The sequence below is a fragment of the Gopherus evgoodei genome, chromosome 4 (genome assembly GCF_007399415.2).
Source record: "Gopherus evgoodei ecotype Sinaloan lineage chromosome 4, rGopEvg1_v1.p, whole genome shotgun sequence".
In the NCBI taxonomy this organism is placed as follows: Eukaryota; Metazoa; Chordata; order Testudines; family Testudinidae; genus Gopherus; species Gopherus evgoodei.
This window is the reverse complement of record NC_044325.1, coordinates 64,719,843-64,735,964: the sequence shown is the minus strand read 5'-3', so window position 1 is coordinate 64,735,964 and position 16,122 is coordinate 64,719,843. Positions and strand designations below refer to the sequence as shown.

Sequence of the window (16,122 nt, the reverse complement as noted above, 5' to 3'; positions counted from 1 at the left end):
TTGTGGAACCAGTATGTGTTTCCTTCCAGGACTTGTGTGGCTTGAAAAAGCAGGGAGTCAGAATCATGCCGGATTAGGAGCCCCCGATAGGCAATGCTTATCATGAATACATTTACCCCACCCAAGGCCCATGAACAACAGGACTTCTATTAGCAAACAGCCAATTTGCATGCACAGATGCTGTTTGCTCACCCAAATTCTGTCCTTTCCGTCTTCATCTGATACATGAGTGCACAGCTGTGGGGACAAATTCTGAGGCCATTTGTCTATATTTACCCTTTCACCATCACAGTATCGAACATGCATAAAGTCAGATCATCCCTGGCCCTTGGATGGATGCAGTGAGGAAGACACAAGGAACTTTCCTGCCCTACATGTCTTATCCACATGGGGACAGCACCCTGTGTGTCCCCCCATCTCCCAAGGAGTGCTGACACCCCAAAAGGGTAGGATCAAGAAATTGATAAGGCCATGCCAATTTCCCCAGGCACCAGCCCAGCAAGCTGACTGTCTTAGGAGCAGGGTGCACCACCCAAAAGCAGGGGTAGTCAATAGGCAGAACACAGGCCAAATCTGAACAGCCAGATGCTTTTGAACGGATCTCAAAATCTTATTTACTCCCCCCCCGACCCCAGAATCTGGATCTCGACTATACCTGAACCGAGAAATTTGGACCTTGACAAAAAAATAATTGACTACCGCTGATCCAAAAGGATGCACTGGGGAATGGCTGTGCCTCTTTGAGCCCCCTGTGAGCCTCCGAGTTCCAGGCCCCCTTTTTAGAGCTGTGCTCAAGTGACTAACCTTGGAATCCCCATAAACTTTGGAACTTTGCTTACTTTACTGATGGCTATTGCTGTTGAAGGTCAGTCAGAACATCCAGGGCACACTGGCATCTATTTGAAATGTGAAAGTGTATCAAAGGTTTTTCTGTGAGTGGGATAAAGCAGGATGTGAACCTGGCTTTAGTTTTATGTTGCATTTGAGCTTCAGGCTGATCTGACTGATCTCTGCATCTAAATCAAATATGGGCAAACTATGGCCTGGGGGCCGCATCCGGCCCTTCAGAAGTTTTAATAAGGCCCTCGAGATCCTGCCAGGGAGCAGGGTTTGGTGCTTGCCCCATTCCACACATGCTGTGGCTCCTGGCTGCCCCTGTGCATAAGAGCCGGAGGACGACATGCCGCTGCTTCCAGGAGCTGCTTGAGGTAAGCACTGCCCGGAGCCTGTACCTCAGCCCTCTCCAATGCCCCAACCCCCTGCTCAGCCCTGATCCTGTAACCCAAGCTCCTCATTTCTGGCCCCAACCCAGAGCCCAACCCCCAGCCAGAGCCCTCACCCCCTCCTGCACCCCGACCCCCAATTTCATGGCCCACCATACAATTTCCATACTCAGATGTGGCCCTTAGGCCAAAAAGTTTGCCCACCCCGATCTAAATGAATAATGCTACTAGTAACACTGAACGCATACACTGGGATTTATATCTTTCCTAGGGTTTAGAAGAAGTGCCAGAAATGTGGATCCAGATCTGAACTGCCCCTAAGTTTGAGAAGGTTCAGATCCATTGTTCCAGGTCCCACTGATCTCAGAGAGTCTGGGCTGAGACCTACAAAGTCTGGATCCCAATTCAGGAGTTGTGTCCCTGACCATCTTGGCTAATCACCACACAGTTTACTGTGTGACTTGCCCAAGGCCACAGAGTTAGTCAGTCAATGTAAGCTTTTATTAAAGAGCTCTCCTTAATTAAAATCAGGGCGGGGGGGTGGAATATTCCTTTTTATACCTTTGTAGTTTGACCTCTTTTTATTCAGTACTTTTTCTTAATCAGGCATAATTCTGTTAATCCCTATACTTTGTACTGGGAATACTGCAAATGGAGCCTGATCTAACCCCCACTGACTGACAGTCTTTCAATTGACTTCACTGGAAACTGGATTGAGCCAATACTCAGGACACAATAATAGCTTGCAAGCAGCAAATTTGAAGATTTTTATAGCGCCCACTCTAGGCAAAGCAATTAATCTTCGACATGCACTAATGGGAAAGGCAAGTTTTAGGTTTTACAACTGGAAAAGAACAAAAATTTGATTAAAGGAAGAGTAAGTTAGACTAAAATTTGTCTCTCTGTTCAAGTAACTAAAATGCTAGCCAAACCAAACTTCAAATTTCAAACTTTTATTTTAAAAAAAGTCTCAGTTGTCAAAATAAGACCAGAAAATTTCAGCTTGAAACAACCTTACATTTTCTTTAAATGTATGCTTGAAAATAGAAGTCCCTATCCACCTTAACTAAAATAATGTCTCCTATATAAACACCCCAAAACTTTAATAACTAAGGAGTCCTCAAGAGCAAAAATGTCACAAGCAAAACAAAAATAAATCTATTGTCATTTTCTCTCTTTTTTTTTTTGTTTGTTTCATTTTCAGTCACATCTGAAGTGAAGCAGAAGAAGAACGAACGATCTCCAGGAATAATGCCTCACCTGTCTATGTAGCCTATCATATAAGGATCAGCAAAGCACTGTACATTCATTCAGTTCATAGCACCTCTGTGATTTAAAGATCATCATACCCATTTTACAGAGATTATGGACCTGAGGCATACTCTGAGTCAGTTTCAGAGTTGGGGAAAGAACCTAGGACTCCTGAGACTCCCAGTGTTCTGGTCTGACCATTGGACATTCCAAATGTAGAGGATGCTGAGTATATTTTATTATAGGTGGGGCTGGTAGCACTACCTATTATCAAAGCTGTCCTTGATAATCCTTTAGATCTCTCAGTGACCTGGAGCCAGCAAATCTAAGTGCCTTGAAAATGAGGACTGAGACCTTGACCCAGTGTGCTGTGGAAGCCAGCATGGAGAGTGGAGGACAGGTTTGACATGTCTGCAGAAGTTCTTGTTGCTGAGAAACACACTGCAGCATTCTGTACCACCTGGAGTTTCCTAAGGGCTGATGGCTTTACACCCAGGTATATTTACATTGCTGTAGGCCAGACAGGAGGTGACGAAGACGTGTATAACTCAGATCGGGTCATCATCCACCAAAGCAGGACAGGGTGTCCTAACCCTCAAGAGATGGTAGAAAGCATTACTTACAGATGCTACAGTGTGAGCACTTAGCACCAGAGAGGAACTCAGAAGCATTCCAAAACTATGGATTCTATTGCCCTTCCACCAAAGGAGACTGCACCATGGCTGCAAATGCTTCAAAGTGCTTTGCTTACCAGCATCACCTCAGTCTTACTCAGGTGCAGCTTCAACCAGTTGTTCACCAGAGAACTGATCTGATCCAAGCACTGAACCTTGGTGGTAGGAGTAAGGTTGCAGGAGGTGAAGGATATGTAGAGAAGCGTGTTATCTGTTTGTTGCTGATATCTGAGTCCATTTCATCTGACTAGTTCCTCTAGTGGCTCCATGCAGATGTTGAAAAGGACAGAAGAGAGAATTGATCCTTGTGGGACTAATGAAAGCAAGGGGTCTAGTGGTGGAGGTGCAGCTTCCCATCGTCACTGCTGGGTATGTTAACTTCAGTTAGATTAGCTTTGCAGTTGGCCTTCAGCTAGCTTCTCTATAAGCCTGCTCAGGAATAGAAGGTTTGATACCATGAGATAGTTGGCTAGAACTGATGCATCCAGGATGGGTTTCTTCAGTGCTGGATGTTGTCAGGGTTCCTTCACCACTCTGAACCTTAGGGTCCAGATGTGGGGACCCGCATGAAAGACTCCCAAGCTTATTTACCAGCACAGGTTAACAGTAAGCTACCGCCACCAAGAGTGTTCCAAATCTCAGGGGAGAGTCACTTGAAACGCTGCCTTCCCCCAAATATTTTCGAAGTCCCTAACCCCACCCCCTCTCCTGGGCAGATTTGAGACTAATTCCTCTTCCCCTCCTCCCCCGAAATCCTTACACCCCTTTTCCTGGGTAGGCTTGAGAGTATACCCTCACCAATTAGTCCTGGTGAACACAGATCCAAAACCCTTGGATCTTAACACAATGAAAAATTAATCAGGTTTTTAAAGGAAGGATTTTATTAAAAGAAAAGGTAAACTTCATCTCTGTAAAATCAGGATGGAAATAACTTTACAGGGTAATCAGATTCAACGAGCCCAGAGGAACCCCCTCTAGCCTTAGGTTCAAAGTTACAGCAAAACAGGGACAAACCTCCCTCTAGCAAAGGAACATTTACAAGTTGAGAAAACAAAGAAAACTAACACGCCTTGCCTGGCTGTTACTTACAAGTTTGAAATATGAGAGACTTGTGCAGAAAGATTTGGAGAGCATGGATTGATGTCTGGTCCCTCTTAGTCCCAAGACCGAACAACCACCAAAACAAAGAGCACAAACAAAAGCCTTCTCCCCACCCTCCCCCAAGATTTGGAAGTATCTTGTCCCCTTATTGGTCCTTTGGGTCAGGTGTCAGCCAGGTTACCTGAGCTTCTAAACCCTTTACAGGTAAAAGGATTTTGGTGCCTCTAGCCAGGAGGGATTTTATAGAACTGTATACAGGAGGGTTGTTACCCTTCCCTTTATAGTTATGACAGACGTAAGAAGGGAAGATTCTGTCCTTACCGTAATATTCAGTTTATTGTGCAAAAAGAAGCTGCTGTTTTATCCCAATAGCATTCCCAATTAGTGACAGGGCAAATCAGTTTTACATAGGAAGCGATATATGAACCGAGTGAATAAATTACTAGAAAGTTACTGGATGGGTAGCTAGCCCAGAGTCTTCACTATTTTGTTCCTACTGCTGGTAGATAAATACAAGGTGAAAGGATGAGGATTAACTCCTGCTCATCAAAAGTTCTCCCCCTGCCTAAATGTGTTACTATATGAACATGCAACACCTTTCTGTCTGGTATACACCTGTTAGAAGGGACACTGTTGATAGGATAAGGGTAAAAAGGGCTGTTCACAAATAACTGAAATCAAAAACTACCCTACCTGAGCTCCACCATGTAACAGGCTGACAGGTTGGTTCATTCTGTCTCTGTGAAATCATGTGTGATCCCTGGTTATTACACATAAATGTCACTAATTTCAAAAGCACCAAAGTCACCAAGTTTGGGCCTTAGCTTACTTTCATGGCGTGACAAATGCAGAGTCCTAAGAGCTGGGTCAGCACTCTGACCACTGTAGCCTCTACTAGTTTCCCCAGCAATGGCTGACCAAGGAAATAGGGAGGAATTAACTAATCAGATGGGTGCATTAAGGAACTAATTGGTCCATCAGCTGAGTAGCTTGATAAAAGGCGGGAAGGAAGCCTCCCCTTTCCCTCCGAAGGACAGAGCTAGCTGTGCCAAACTGAAGCAGATCCCAAGCAAGGAAGATCTTTTTCTCCCTGGGCCCTGATGAATAGGGGCTGACAGAAATACTGTTTGTAAGTATTGCACTGTGCAGTTGTTGGAGAAGGGAACTTGAATAAGTTATACGGAGTGGACACTAAAAGAAAGGAGTCTGGGCGGTTTCTGCAGTGATGGGGAGGGTTGGAGAGGAAGATACATTCTTAATAATATTTAAGAGGGTAGCCATGGAAGCTGGATAGGGAAGGGAAATATGGGCCCTCCAGTGCCACTCAATCTCAACTAGGAAGCTCAAACAGATTATACATCCCTGGGCAAGGAACAGACCCGTGACTACGACTGTCGTGAAGGCTGCTCTTTTAGATCAGGTGGAACTCTGCATCAAAAAGTACCAGCAGAAATTTTTGGCCACTAGATGGGCTGAAGGGGTATGACCCAGGGCATAAGCAGAAAAGCTAATAGACTCAGCTACGCTCTGACTAGGGCCAGATATTTCACCTGTAGGGGAAATTATGGACCTGGTGATACTGGAACAATCTCTCCATAGCCTCCCTGAGAATACTAGAGTCTGGGTGAGGAAGCACCAGCCCAGCATCCTGCAGGCTGCAATTAAACTCTCCAAAGAGTTCCTAGAAGCTGACTTTCCCAGAAGAGAGGTCAAAGGGCCCAAAGCTAGGGAGAAGGGGTAGCAAATTGAAAAGCCCCAAGAAATTATTTCAGGGACTGGCATGCTATAAATGTGGAAGGCAAGGATATATAAAAGAGGACTGCTCCAAAATGGAATGAGGGTTTGCACAATTCTGTGGACAGACTGGGACTCTCAAGGGCAGGGTTAAAGAGGAAAATGCCTAATGTCCCTATGAAGGCAAGAAGGAAGCATCTAAGGAGGGGATCATGGATGCTGGCTCAGGATGTTCACTGATCTGGGGGAGACTTAGTGAAGGTCCACCGGAGGCTCCCAAGGGAGAAGGCAGAGCCAGAACGCATTCATGGGGAGAGGAAACTCTGCCCTGTGGCAGATAAGGTCGTAAGTATCAGAATTGTTGTACAGTACAGGCGTTGGTGGAGGGGACTTGAATAAGCTACATGGAATGGACATTAAAAGAAGAGTCTAAGCACTTCCTGCAGTGATCAAGGACGGGGGAGATGCACACTCCATTATACATGGGAAGCAAACTCCAAAGGGACTAAGTCCTGTGGCACCTTATAGACTAACAGATGTTTTGGAGCATGAGCTTTCGTGGGTGAATACCCACTTCGTCGGATGCATGCTCCAAAACGTCTGTTAGTCTATAAGGTGCCACAGGACTCTTTGTTGCTTTTACAGATCCAGACTAACACGGCTACCCCTCTGATACTTGGTCCAAAAGGGACTGACTCTTAGCTAAGGGAGACATAGACCTGGATATGGAAGACTGGATCCATGAAGGCACTAGAGTGACCAGATGTCCCAATTTTATAGGGACAGTCCCGATTTTGGGGTCTTTTTCTTATATAGGCTCCTATTACCCCCCACCCTCTGTCCCGATTTTTCACATTTGCTGTCTGGCCACCCTAGAAGGCACTCAGGCACCTAAGTCCCAGTTTTGGCTCCACTGTGAGCCATAATGCTCTCACCAAACCCTGCAGGCACCTAAACTCACTCAGCACTGAGGTTTTCCAGGCAAAAGTTCCCACCTCTGAACATGCATACTGCTGCCTCCCCTGAGGCATTCAGATGCCTATTTCCTGCCTAAGCCCCACAGCAATTCACAAACCAGGGAAAGGCAGCCATCTGGCCACCTAACTCACTCAAGCAGCCTGATCCTGTAGACATGTGCAGAGGCAGCCTACCAGTTCACATCACATTCAAACACCATAAATAGTGGCGGTGCCTGCCTTACAACTCTTAACCCATTGGTTACAGCACTCATCTAGGATGTGGGAGACTCAGGTTCAATTTCCCTCTCTCTGCTAAAGATCTGAATAGGAAGTCTTCTCAGGAGGATACTCTAATCACTGAGCTATGGGATATGTGGGGTTTCCCCTCTCTCTCCTGTTGAAGCTGTTCCATTGTGACTAAATAGAGAGATTGGAGCAGCGGGACTGAACCCAGGGTGTCTCACATCCCAGGCAGGTGTCCTAACCACTGGGCCAGACTGTCATTCTCTCTCTGTGGCCCCATGGCTAAATCTGAATTACTGGAAGATTAAATGACTTGCTCAAAGTCAGAGGGATCCAGTGACAGAACCAAGAATAGACCTAGGAGTTCCTGGCTCCCAATCCATTGCTCTAACCACTAGACAGCGTTCCTTTTAGTTATAGATATTGCATGGCATCACATGGAGTATTCTCCACCTCCACTGTTAACCAACCCCAACCTGCAAGAGATCTGCCCAGAGGATTTTTTTAAGAACTTACCCCTCCTTAAACATTGATACATCTCCTGATGATGCAGACTTGTTTTCCTCTCCATGCTCCAGATACACCACACCTTGCAAACAGGTTTCAACAGCATTATGAAAGTACAAGGAAGAAAACACAACCACACAGCCTTTCCATGAACAGTTATGCAACAGTGCTGCATCAGCTCGTCCCAGTTCATCCTGCAGGGCCAGGCAGGAACTGTGCCCTTTTAAATATTTAAAATAAAAACCGTAACAGAAGACTGAAGGGCTCAGGAGACTAATGATGGGGTAAAGGGTCTCTTAACTCCTAGGTCATAACTTCAAATCCACCCCAGCTCAGAAATAACTAAAGGCTAATGGAACTGAGGGGTATTTAGAAGACTATCAGAAATTAGTTACTGGGTCTTAGTTCACTTCCTACTAGACAATGTCCCCATTAAAAGCAAGAGGCCATAAATTAAGAATATAAAAGCAACCATACTGGGTCGAACTAATAATCTATCTAGCTGAGTATTCTGTTTTCACAGCGGCCAACACCAGATGCTTCAGAGGGAATGAACAGAACAAGTAATCAACAAGTGATCCATCCTTTGTAGTCCACTCCCAAGTTCTGGCAGTCAGAGGTTAGAGACACCCAGAGCATGGGGTTGCATCCATGACCATCTTGGCTAACAGCCATCGATGGAGCTGTCCTCCATGAACATATCTGAGGGTATGTCCAGACTACCCACCTTATCGGCGGGTAGCGATCGATTTCTCGGGGATCGATCTATCGCGTCTCATCTAGACAGGATATATTGATCCCTGAACGTGCTCTCCGTCGACTCTGGAACTCCATCAGTGCAAACAGCAGTAGCAGAGTTGAGGGGGCGCCACGGACGTCGATCCCACACCATGAGGACCCAAGGTAAATCGATCTTAGATACTTCGACTTCAGCTATGCTATTCACGCAGCTGAAGTTGCGTATCTTAGATCGATTCCTCTCCCCCTCAGTGCAGACTAGCCCTAATTCTTGGAACCATGCAGCACCCATACTGTTGGCATGTCAGTATGGGGGCACCATTTAAAAGTGTGCTGTGAAAAGGGAACTATCCTCATGTTAAAAGACCCAACTTTGGGTTGAGGCACATTAAAAGGGTGACATGGGAAAGCTTGCACTGCTGCTGTTCACGTCACACTAAGGGCTTATCTACACTGTCACTTTACAGCGCTGCACTTTACAGTCTTGCTATGGGGTGTGAAAAAAAACACACCCCTAAGCGCTGCAAGTTTCAGCACTGTAACGTGGCAGTGTAGACAGTGCACCAGTGCTGAGAGTTGTGCTCCCAGTATTGGGAGCTACTCCCCTCGTGGAGGTGGGTTTTTTAGAGCACTGGGAGAAAGCTCTCCCAGCGCCATGTTGCGACTACACAAGCCATGTTAAAGCGCTGTTGCTAGTGAAGACATGCCCTTAGACTGTGGACAAAGAGGAGACTTCAGAGTATAGGGATATCACTGTCAATCCAGCATCTTTTAGAAGCATGACGTTCACACAGTGTAAAAAAAAATAATAAACCACTTAGGGTCCCTTCCCATCTCAGTTTAAAAATAAAAATTCTTCTCTACTGGATTAGTTTATGTAATCGGCTCCTGAGCTGAAACTGTTCATACTTTTAGTCCTTAATTATGGAACATGTTTGTCTATTTTAAAGTTTTATTAAGGAAAAAGGAAGAGAGAGAGAAAGGACCAGCCAAAACAGATATGCTATAGGTTAAATACCCTACTACTCCAAAAAAAAATTTCTGGGCTACTATCACTGCAGGCAAGAATCTAATGCTTCTTTCTGGCTGTCAGCGGTTCTCATGGTTACAGTGACTGGAATATGTGGTTTGTGTATTTGGCACATTTCTACCTAGTAAATCACATTCCTCTAACATAGTACTGCAGCCGTTATATCATATCTCTTACTTGCTGAGCAACACTTTAAAGGGACACTGTCCAATATGAAGATCCTAACCTGATCTGTTTATTTTTCCTTATCTCTGTTTGAAAGCAGTTTTTAGAAATGCTAGTGACTCATGACAGAGTGGCTTGACTGGTCTCTCAGTGGAAATTACCATTGTACATATACTTCCCCAACAGGGATCTCCTATCTCATGAAGCAAAGTAGGAAAGGAAAACTGTAGTCGCCATCTGAATGCATGGGAAAGCAGAGACTTTTATAGCTGTCATAGGATAAGATCCAGCATGTATTTTGACAGTTAGTTATTTTAAAACCTATTGCTTAATTAACCACAAAATATAGCTGTCATGTAGCTGTGCAGTTCCATGTATGGCATTTTATGCAAATATAATAAATTGTACACAGCTACAAAGTCTGGCTAACAGGGCAGCAGTAGAATAAGCTTCCCACACATGCTACCCTAATCCTGACAGAGAACCTTCCCCTAGGGATCACAAGGATAATTCTGTCTCCATAGCCCATGCGGTTCTTGGCCTCTCTTTGGAGTTTGTCAATTAATATAAAGTGAGGTGGTGAGTTTGGGAGGTGGGCAGGAGTGGTGCCAGGGTTTTAGACACCCTAGGCGGGGGTCCTTCCGCGCTCCTGGTCGTTGGCAGCAATTCTGCAGCGGGGCAAAGGGGGTGTCCTTCTGCACTCTCGGTCTTCGGGGCACTTCAGCAGCGAGTCCCAGAGCAAGTGAAGGACCCGCCTCAGAATTGCCACCTCCCCAAATCCTGGTGCCCTAGGCGACCTAGATGGAAGCGCCAGCCCTGGAGGTGGGAGTTGAAACTCAGATCCATGAAGTTCCACTTATGGTGGGGCCAGTAAACCTCCATCAGATGGGAACAACTTTTAATCCCTAACTGACAGCCTACAGGCATAAAAGCCTCTAAAGCTCATTAGAGGTGCCCTGAGGCACCCAGTCCCTGGCTAAGTGCCATTACACCTTCAAGGGTGAAGCTTGTTTTCTGGAAAGGTAAGTTCAATAAATCAACTTCTGACCTTTCTGGTGCTTACAGAGATAGTCTTCCCTCTGCACACACAAGCAAAATCTCCTCCAGGCACTGCTCTCAATGTGCCCTACCCTGCTCTTAAAAGGGCAGCTCACATTAACCAAAATACCAATACTAAATACAACAAAAAATAAATATTAACATCCAAAAACTCACCTCTATCTATCTATAAGGCCTGGCAAAATAAAGTCATTTCACTTATCTCAAGGCCCTCCCACTAACTTACATGTATTTCACCCCATGAATCACAAGCCAGCCTTGAACCCACAACCTTGAGATATACAACACAGAATCCTGCTGTTAGGGGAAGGGGGGAATCATTTTTCTATATAAAGAACAGGCCATAAAAAGGACACAACCGACACTTTGCACATATTTTCTATTTACTTACTGGTTCACAACTATTTGTGAACTAGCATTGGAGTGTTGGCTATCAGGATTCCTGGCCCTGGGAGTTAAGTGTGGTCTAGTGATTAAAGAGACTAACAGGGTCATTCTGCCAGGAGCAACCTGGGATCAAAAAGCATGCACTTTAACCATCTGAACTAAAGGACAACAATGCACACTAAATTCATGTAGGCTGTAGCAGACTCAAACCGTTATATGTGGTCCAGCCCCACTGGGTACATCTACACTGCAGCGGTGAGATGTAATTCCCAGTGCAGGAAGATGTACATGCACTAGTTCTGTTCCAGCTAGTATACTAAAAATAGCAGTGTAGTGAGCAGCATGGGTTAGCTGCCCAAATACGTACCTAATATTTCCAACTGGATTGTACTCAGGCTGATGGCCTGAGTCGCCACCTTTGCCATAATGCTACTTTTTGCAAACTAGCATGTGTACGCTTCCCGAGCTGGGAATTACACCTCTCAGCTGCAGTGCAGACATAGCCACTGTTTTAGGATCAGTTAGACAGACATAGAATTTGGCCCACTTTACCTGAAAGGCAGTGTGGAAAAGCTGATAAGCCTTGGGTCTGTCAAAATAAAGTCCAGGATTCTATTTTTAGCTTTGCCTACAAAGAGTTGTCCAGGCTCACACTTATCTGTAAAATGGGTTGTCTCCCCTAATGTAGGAGTACTGAGGCATCGGTTACTGAGGAGTGCAAAGAAGTACTAAACCCAATCATAAGAAGAGCTTGGATTAGAATGAATGGGCTCTCGGGTAAGTAGCTCAATACCCCTTTCCCTAAGATACAGGCTCTTGCATGTGGGTACAGTCTCCCTCATAAAAAATGAGGGACTTTTGACCTGTTCTGCAGGAATGCATGACACTTGGTAGGTCTGCAAAAACATTTTAAAGAAACAGAACTTATCTTAATACTTGAAAAGTCCCGGATTTCCCATGCACTCGAATGAATGCTGTTTCTCTCCATCCTACCATAGCTCAAAACATTTAAGATGGCTGCTTTCTATTTGTTTAAACCCTTTTTCCCCACCATTAGTTAGTATTATTACATTTATTTGTAATTCGATGTAATGCCTTCTCTGAACTCTGTCTAGATTTAAATAGTGCTAACAAACTTAATAGGATTTTAAATGGGTAACAGTTTACATCCAAAACATATATTTTAAAACAAGGTACATAAGTGTAAGTACATGGGGTTGTAAACTGTTCTGACTAATGATTTAGGGCCTGATACTGCACACACTGAAGTCAATGAGAGGTTTACCACTGACCTCAGTGGTGCCGGACCTGGACCAAATTGCATCCAACAGGACACTTGGCTTGGAGGATAGTTTCGCTTCAGATTATTCTCAGGAGACAAGTTAGCCTGGGGCCAGCATGGATGGCATCGGGTTCTCTGTATTGATAAAGTGCTATTAACCACGCATCCAGCCCACAGCTCTCAATGATGGGCGTTCCAAGCTAACAGTGTTCCATCATCATACCTACTCACCGCCTGCAATAGCAGACAGGAATGAACTAGATGATCTAAAATTCCATCCCCACCCTGTCTTTAATTTCTATTATTCTGTAATTCAAAGCCAAATGTCATGGGCTATGGTAATTATAAAAACAACATTAAAACCATGTTCCTGTAATAATAATAGTTTGCCCTTCTACAGGGGATTCCATCTGAGGATCATAACTTTATCAATATTAATTAAGCCTTGCAAAACCCTTTACAGGATATTATCGTACATAATTGGGAAACTGAGGCACAGAAAAGTCAATTTTCCCCAAGGTGACAAAGCACATCTATGAGAATAGAACCAAGGTTGCATAATTCTTTGGCCTGTACTTTAGCCACTCAAAACATACTTCCTCTAATTTAATAATCCTAAAACTCTCAGGAAAATAACCGAGCTGGAAGAATTACCTACAACACTGGGTCACTTATTTTTTATCTTGTTTCACAATATACACTGTTTTTCCTGATTCAATTCACTGTCAGTGGCCTGGTAGTCATAAACAACCCTATAATTATAAAACATTGGGTAGTCTCAAGAATGGTGGATGGGGGAATTTGCTAAGGAAAACATTTCAGTTTCAAAGAGCCCAGAGAGTTGTTATAAACACAAAGTAAAATATGTATTACCACGGTGAAAAACAAGCCAATTGCATGTCTTCAAAACTGCCCTTTATATGTAAGAGCAGCTGGCAAATTACATAAGGGATTTACTGGGAAGAATGTATTACTGCCAAAATGGATAAAAACATGCATGCTAATAATTCCAAGCTCCTCCCAATTTTCTGTCAAGATCACAGCATGAAGTAGCTCAAAAATTGACAACCAGAGACTCCTGGAGTGGGAGAGGCCGAAATACCTGCTTGTAAATGCCTGGAAAAAATGTTATTTTTAAAATCCCACAAGAGAGACTGAAAAATGACTGTGATCAAAAAATGCCAAAACAATTTTTAAAAAATCGTAATAGGTCAATGGCAATTTCATAGCAAGAGAAACAGTAGCAGCACTTGGCTGGGTTTCAAGAACCTCAGGTCCCCAGCAATGTAACAGAATCATGTAGAATTATCACTGATCAGCATGGTGGATTTTTCAGTTTATGTGATTGGGTAAGGGGAAATAGTTTCCTTTTAGTTAGGTCACTGAAACCTTGCTTAAAAATACCAGACTGGTGAGCGCTCAATGACACCATGCACATTCCGAGACCATGGGACTGGAAGAATAGCTTGAATTGTGTATTTCTCCACAGCCACAGGCATGCTATGCTGTTTGCGGTACAGCAATACAGGAACACGAGTAACTGAGGGGGAGTAACTTCAGCTCACATGAGCTGACCAGTGACTGGATGTTGTTGGAGGACTGTTATCAAGTTGGTGTTTACCACAGAGTACAGTGGAGCTGAGAGCCTGATATCGTAGGCACCTATGCAACAAAGAGCCCTTCGGCTTAGATTAGGGCAGACTTGTTTTCATTTTAACAGACTTCATTTTAAACTAACCCAGTGCCGATGAAACGTGCCAGATGGACAGTCCGGTGGAGACCCAGCCCCAGAAGTACAGCAGGGGCAGTGGAGGCCTCCCCTAAGCTAGCCCACAACACGGTCGTCCATCACCATGGTATCCAACCCCTGCTGCTATATCCCCAGCCCAGGCTCACAGCACTCGCTGTCCAGCACTGCCAGGAGGCGCCGCTTTTAGATCGGCATATGGACCTGCGGGCACGTGGGTGCTTCTCCCAAACGCCCGGCCGCGCGAAGCAGCGGCCCGCCCAGGATGGGCCGCTCGGCTAGTCTGCCGCTGGGGGCCTACCTGGTTGGTGTCCTCCCCGTGCTCCAGGTGCACGATGCCCTGGCTCCTACCCTCCGTGTCGCTCAGCAGGTCGTCCTCGGAGTCCTCCAAGACGGACGAGGAGCCGGTGGAGGACAGTGAGGAGTTGGAGAGCCGGCGGGACTGCAGCAGGTGCAGTGAGCTGCCCGTCCCCAGCCAGCCGCTCTCGGGGTCCGGCGGGGGCCCTTTGGGGCTGCCCTGCGCCTCCTCGCTCTCCTCGGGGGTGACCGTCAGCTGCGGGATGACCGGCGGCAGCAGCCCGTTTGGGGGGCGGCAGCTCCTCTTGGCCGGGTCCGGCAGCTCCCTTGCGGCAGCGGCGCAGTGAGCCTCGAAGAACGAGCGCAGCTCCCCGACGCTCAGCCGCTTTCCCCTGCCCAGCTCCGGGCTGCTCTGCCGGCCCCAGCTAGAGTCCATGGTGGGGCCGGTGCGGGGCGCTTCCTGGGCACCGCTGCGGAGCCGGGGGCTGTGCGTGTGCATGGGGGGAGCGCCCGGCCGCCGCTGCACCCGAGCAAACTTCCTGCTGGCTGCGTCTGCCGCGCGGAGCCGGGGGCCGAGGAGCGCCCAGAGTCATGTCCCAGCTCGCCCGCAGGGAGGCTCCGAGCCGGGGCCGCCTATCCTGCCGCAGCCAAGTCCATCTGGGCTGGCTCAGCCCGCCCGCCGCAGCAGCTGAGCGTAACCGCCGGAGGGAGGAGTCAGGCCCACGCCCGCTCCTGGCTGCGGCTTGGCCCCTTCGTCTCTTTTGCTTTCAGTTTCCACGGCGCCACCCAGAGACGCCTCAGGAGAAAGCTGCGGGGCAGCCAGGCCCACGCCGGGGTCACAGCCCGGCTCCGGGACCGAGGCCCGCCGCTCGGCTTCCTCCGGGGCAGGGCGCAGAGTGCAGCCTGGCGGGCGCTGTTCACGTGGTGGCGCGCAGGGCTCCAGCCTCCATCTTCCGCCCTCCCCTGTCCCGCCGAGAAGTTCCCCGGCCCAGCCTGTGCTGTGTCCCAGGCGATGGGTCTCTGTCGACGGCAGCCACACGCACACCCCCGTTCTCGTCCTGGGTGATTATCGCTCACCAGTGTGCCCCCACCTCACCTGCCCACAGCCTGGGGGCAAAACCATCAACAGACACACCCTCCCATCTTCCCCTTGTTCGCTACTACCACTGCCCAGCCTCAGGCCAAATCCTGCTCTCACGGGCCAAGGGGAGCTCAGGATGGACAATGACAGGGTTGGCAGACCTGCCCCCAGTCTCCCAGACACATTTCAATAGTTCAGTACATGCCCTTGGGTCCAATTCTGTAAATTCAACAACCTGCCCCAATTCTGAACTTCCACAGACATCAATAGGAGTTGCAGGATCTCAGCAGCTTGCAGGAGCTGGTCCTGCTTTAATGTTTAAACTGGTCTCTTCTAGGAAAATACTTAGTGACTGAGGTGCACAATGTTAATGGCCTAGTTACTCAGGCTGGCTGAACTGCATTGCTCAGCAGCTGAAGGTGCATCTGCTGTCCTGAATGGGCAGTGCATTTTAGGGTTGAGCTGGATACTTTAGATGTGAGGTTCTCACATATTTTGCTAGTCAAGCATTCATCAGTAACATTCTCAGGCTGTTTTCTGATGCACTAGCATACTTTGTGTGTTGTGAAAGCTGAATAATATGTGGTTTGGGCTCATATGCACCAGAGCTTAGTTTGTATCACTATTTCACCTGCTGACCTGCA

General features: G+C 46.8%; 1 protein-coding gene across 3 annotated transcripts in view; it reads right to left on the bottom strand.

The window, feature by feature from the left end:
- Positions 1 to 15,069, bottom strand: part of ITPKA (inositol-trisphosphate 3-kinase A) — a 54,247-nt gene extending 39,178 nt beyond the window's left edge. For 2 of the 3 annotated variants that reach the window (XR_004000007.1, XM_030559522.1), the window contains exon 1: positions 14,402 to 15,066. Coding sequence is in view for 2 of the 3 variants with exons in the window: in XM_030559522.1 (XP_030415382.1) it covers positions 14,402 to 14,896 (495 nt within the window). In the remaining variant the exon portion in view is untranslated. Of the gene's footprint in view, positions 1 to 14,401 lie in introns of all 3 variants that reach the window. The other variant, XM_030559523.1, reaches the window with a different exon arrangement.
- Between the last annotated feature and the right edge of the window lie 1,053 nt (positions 15,070 to 16,122).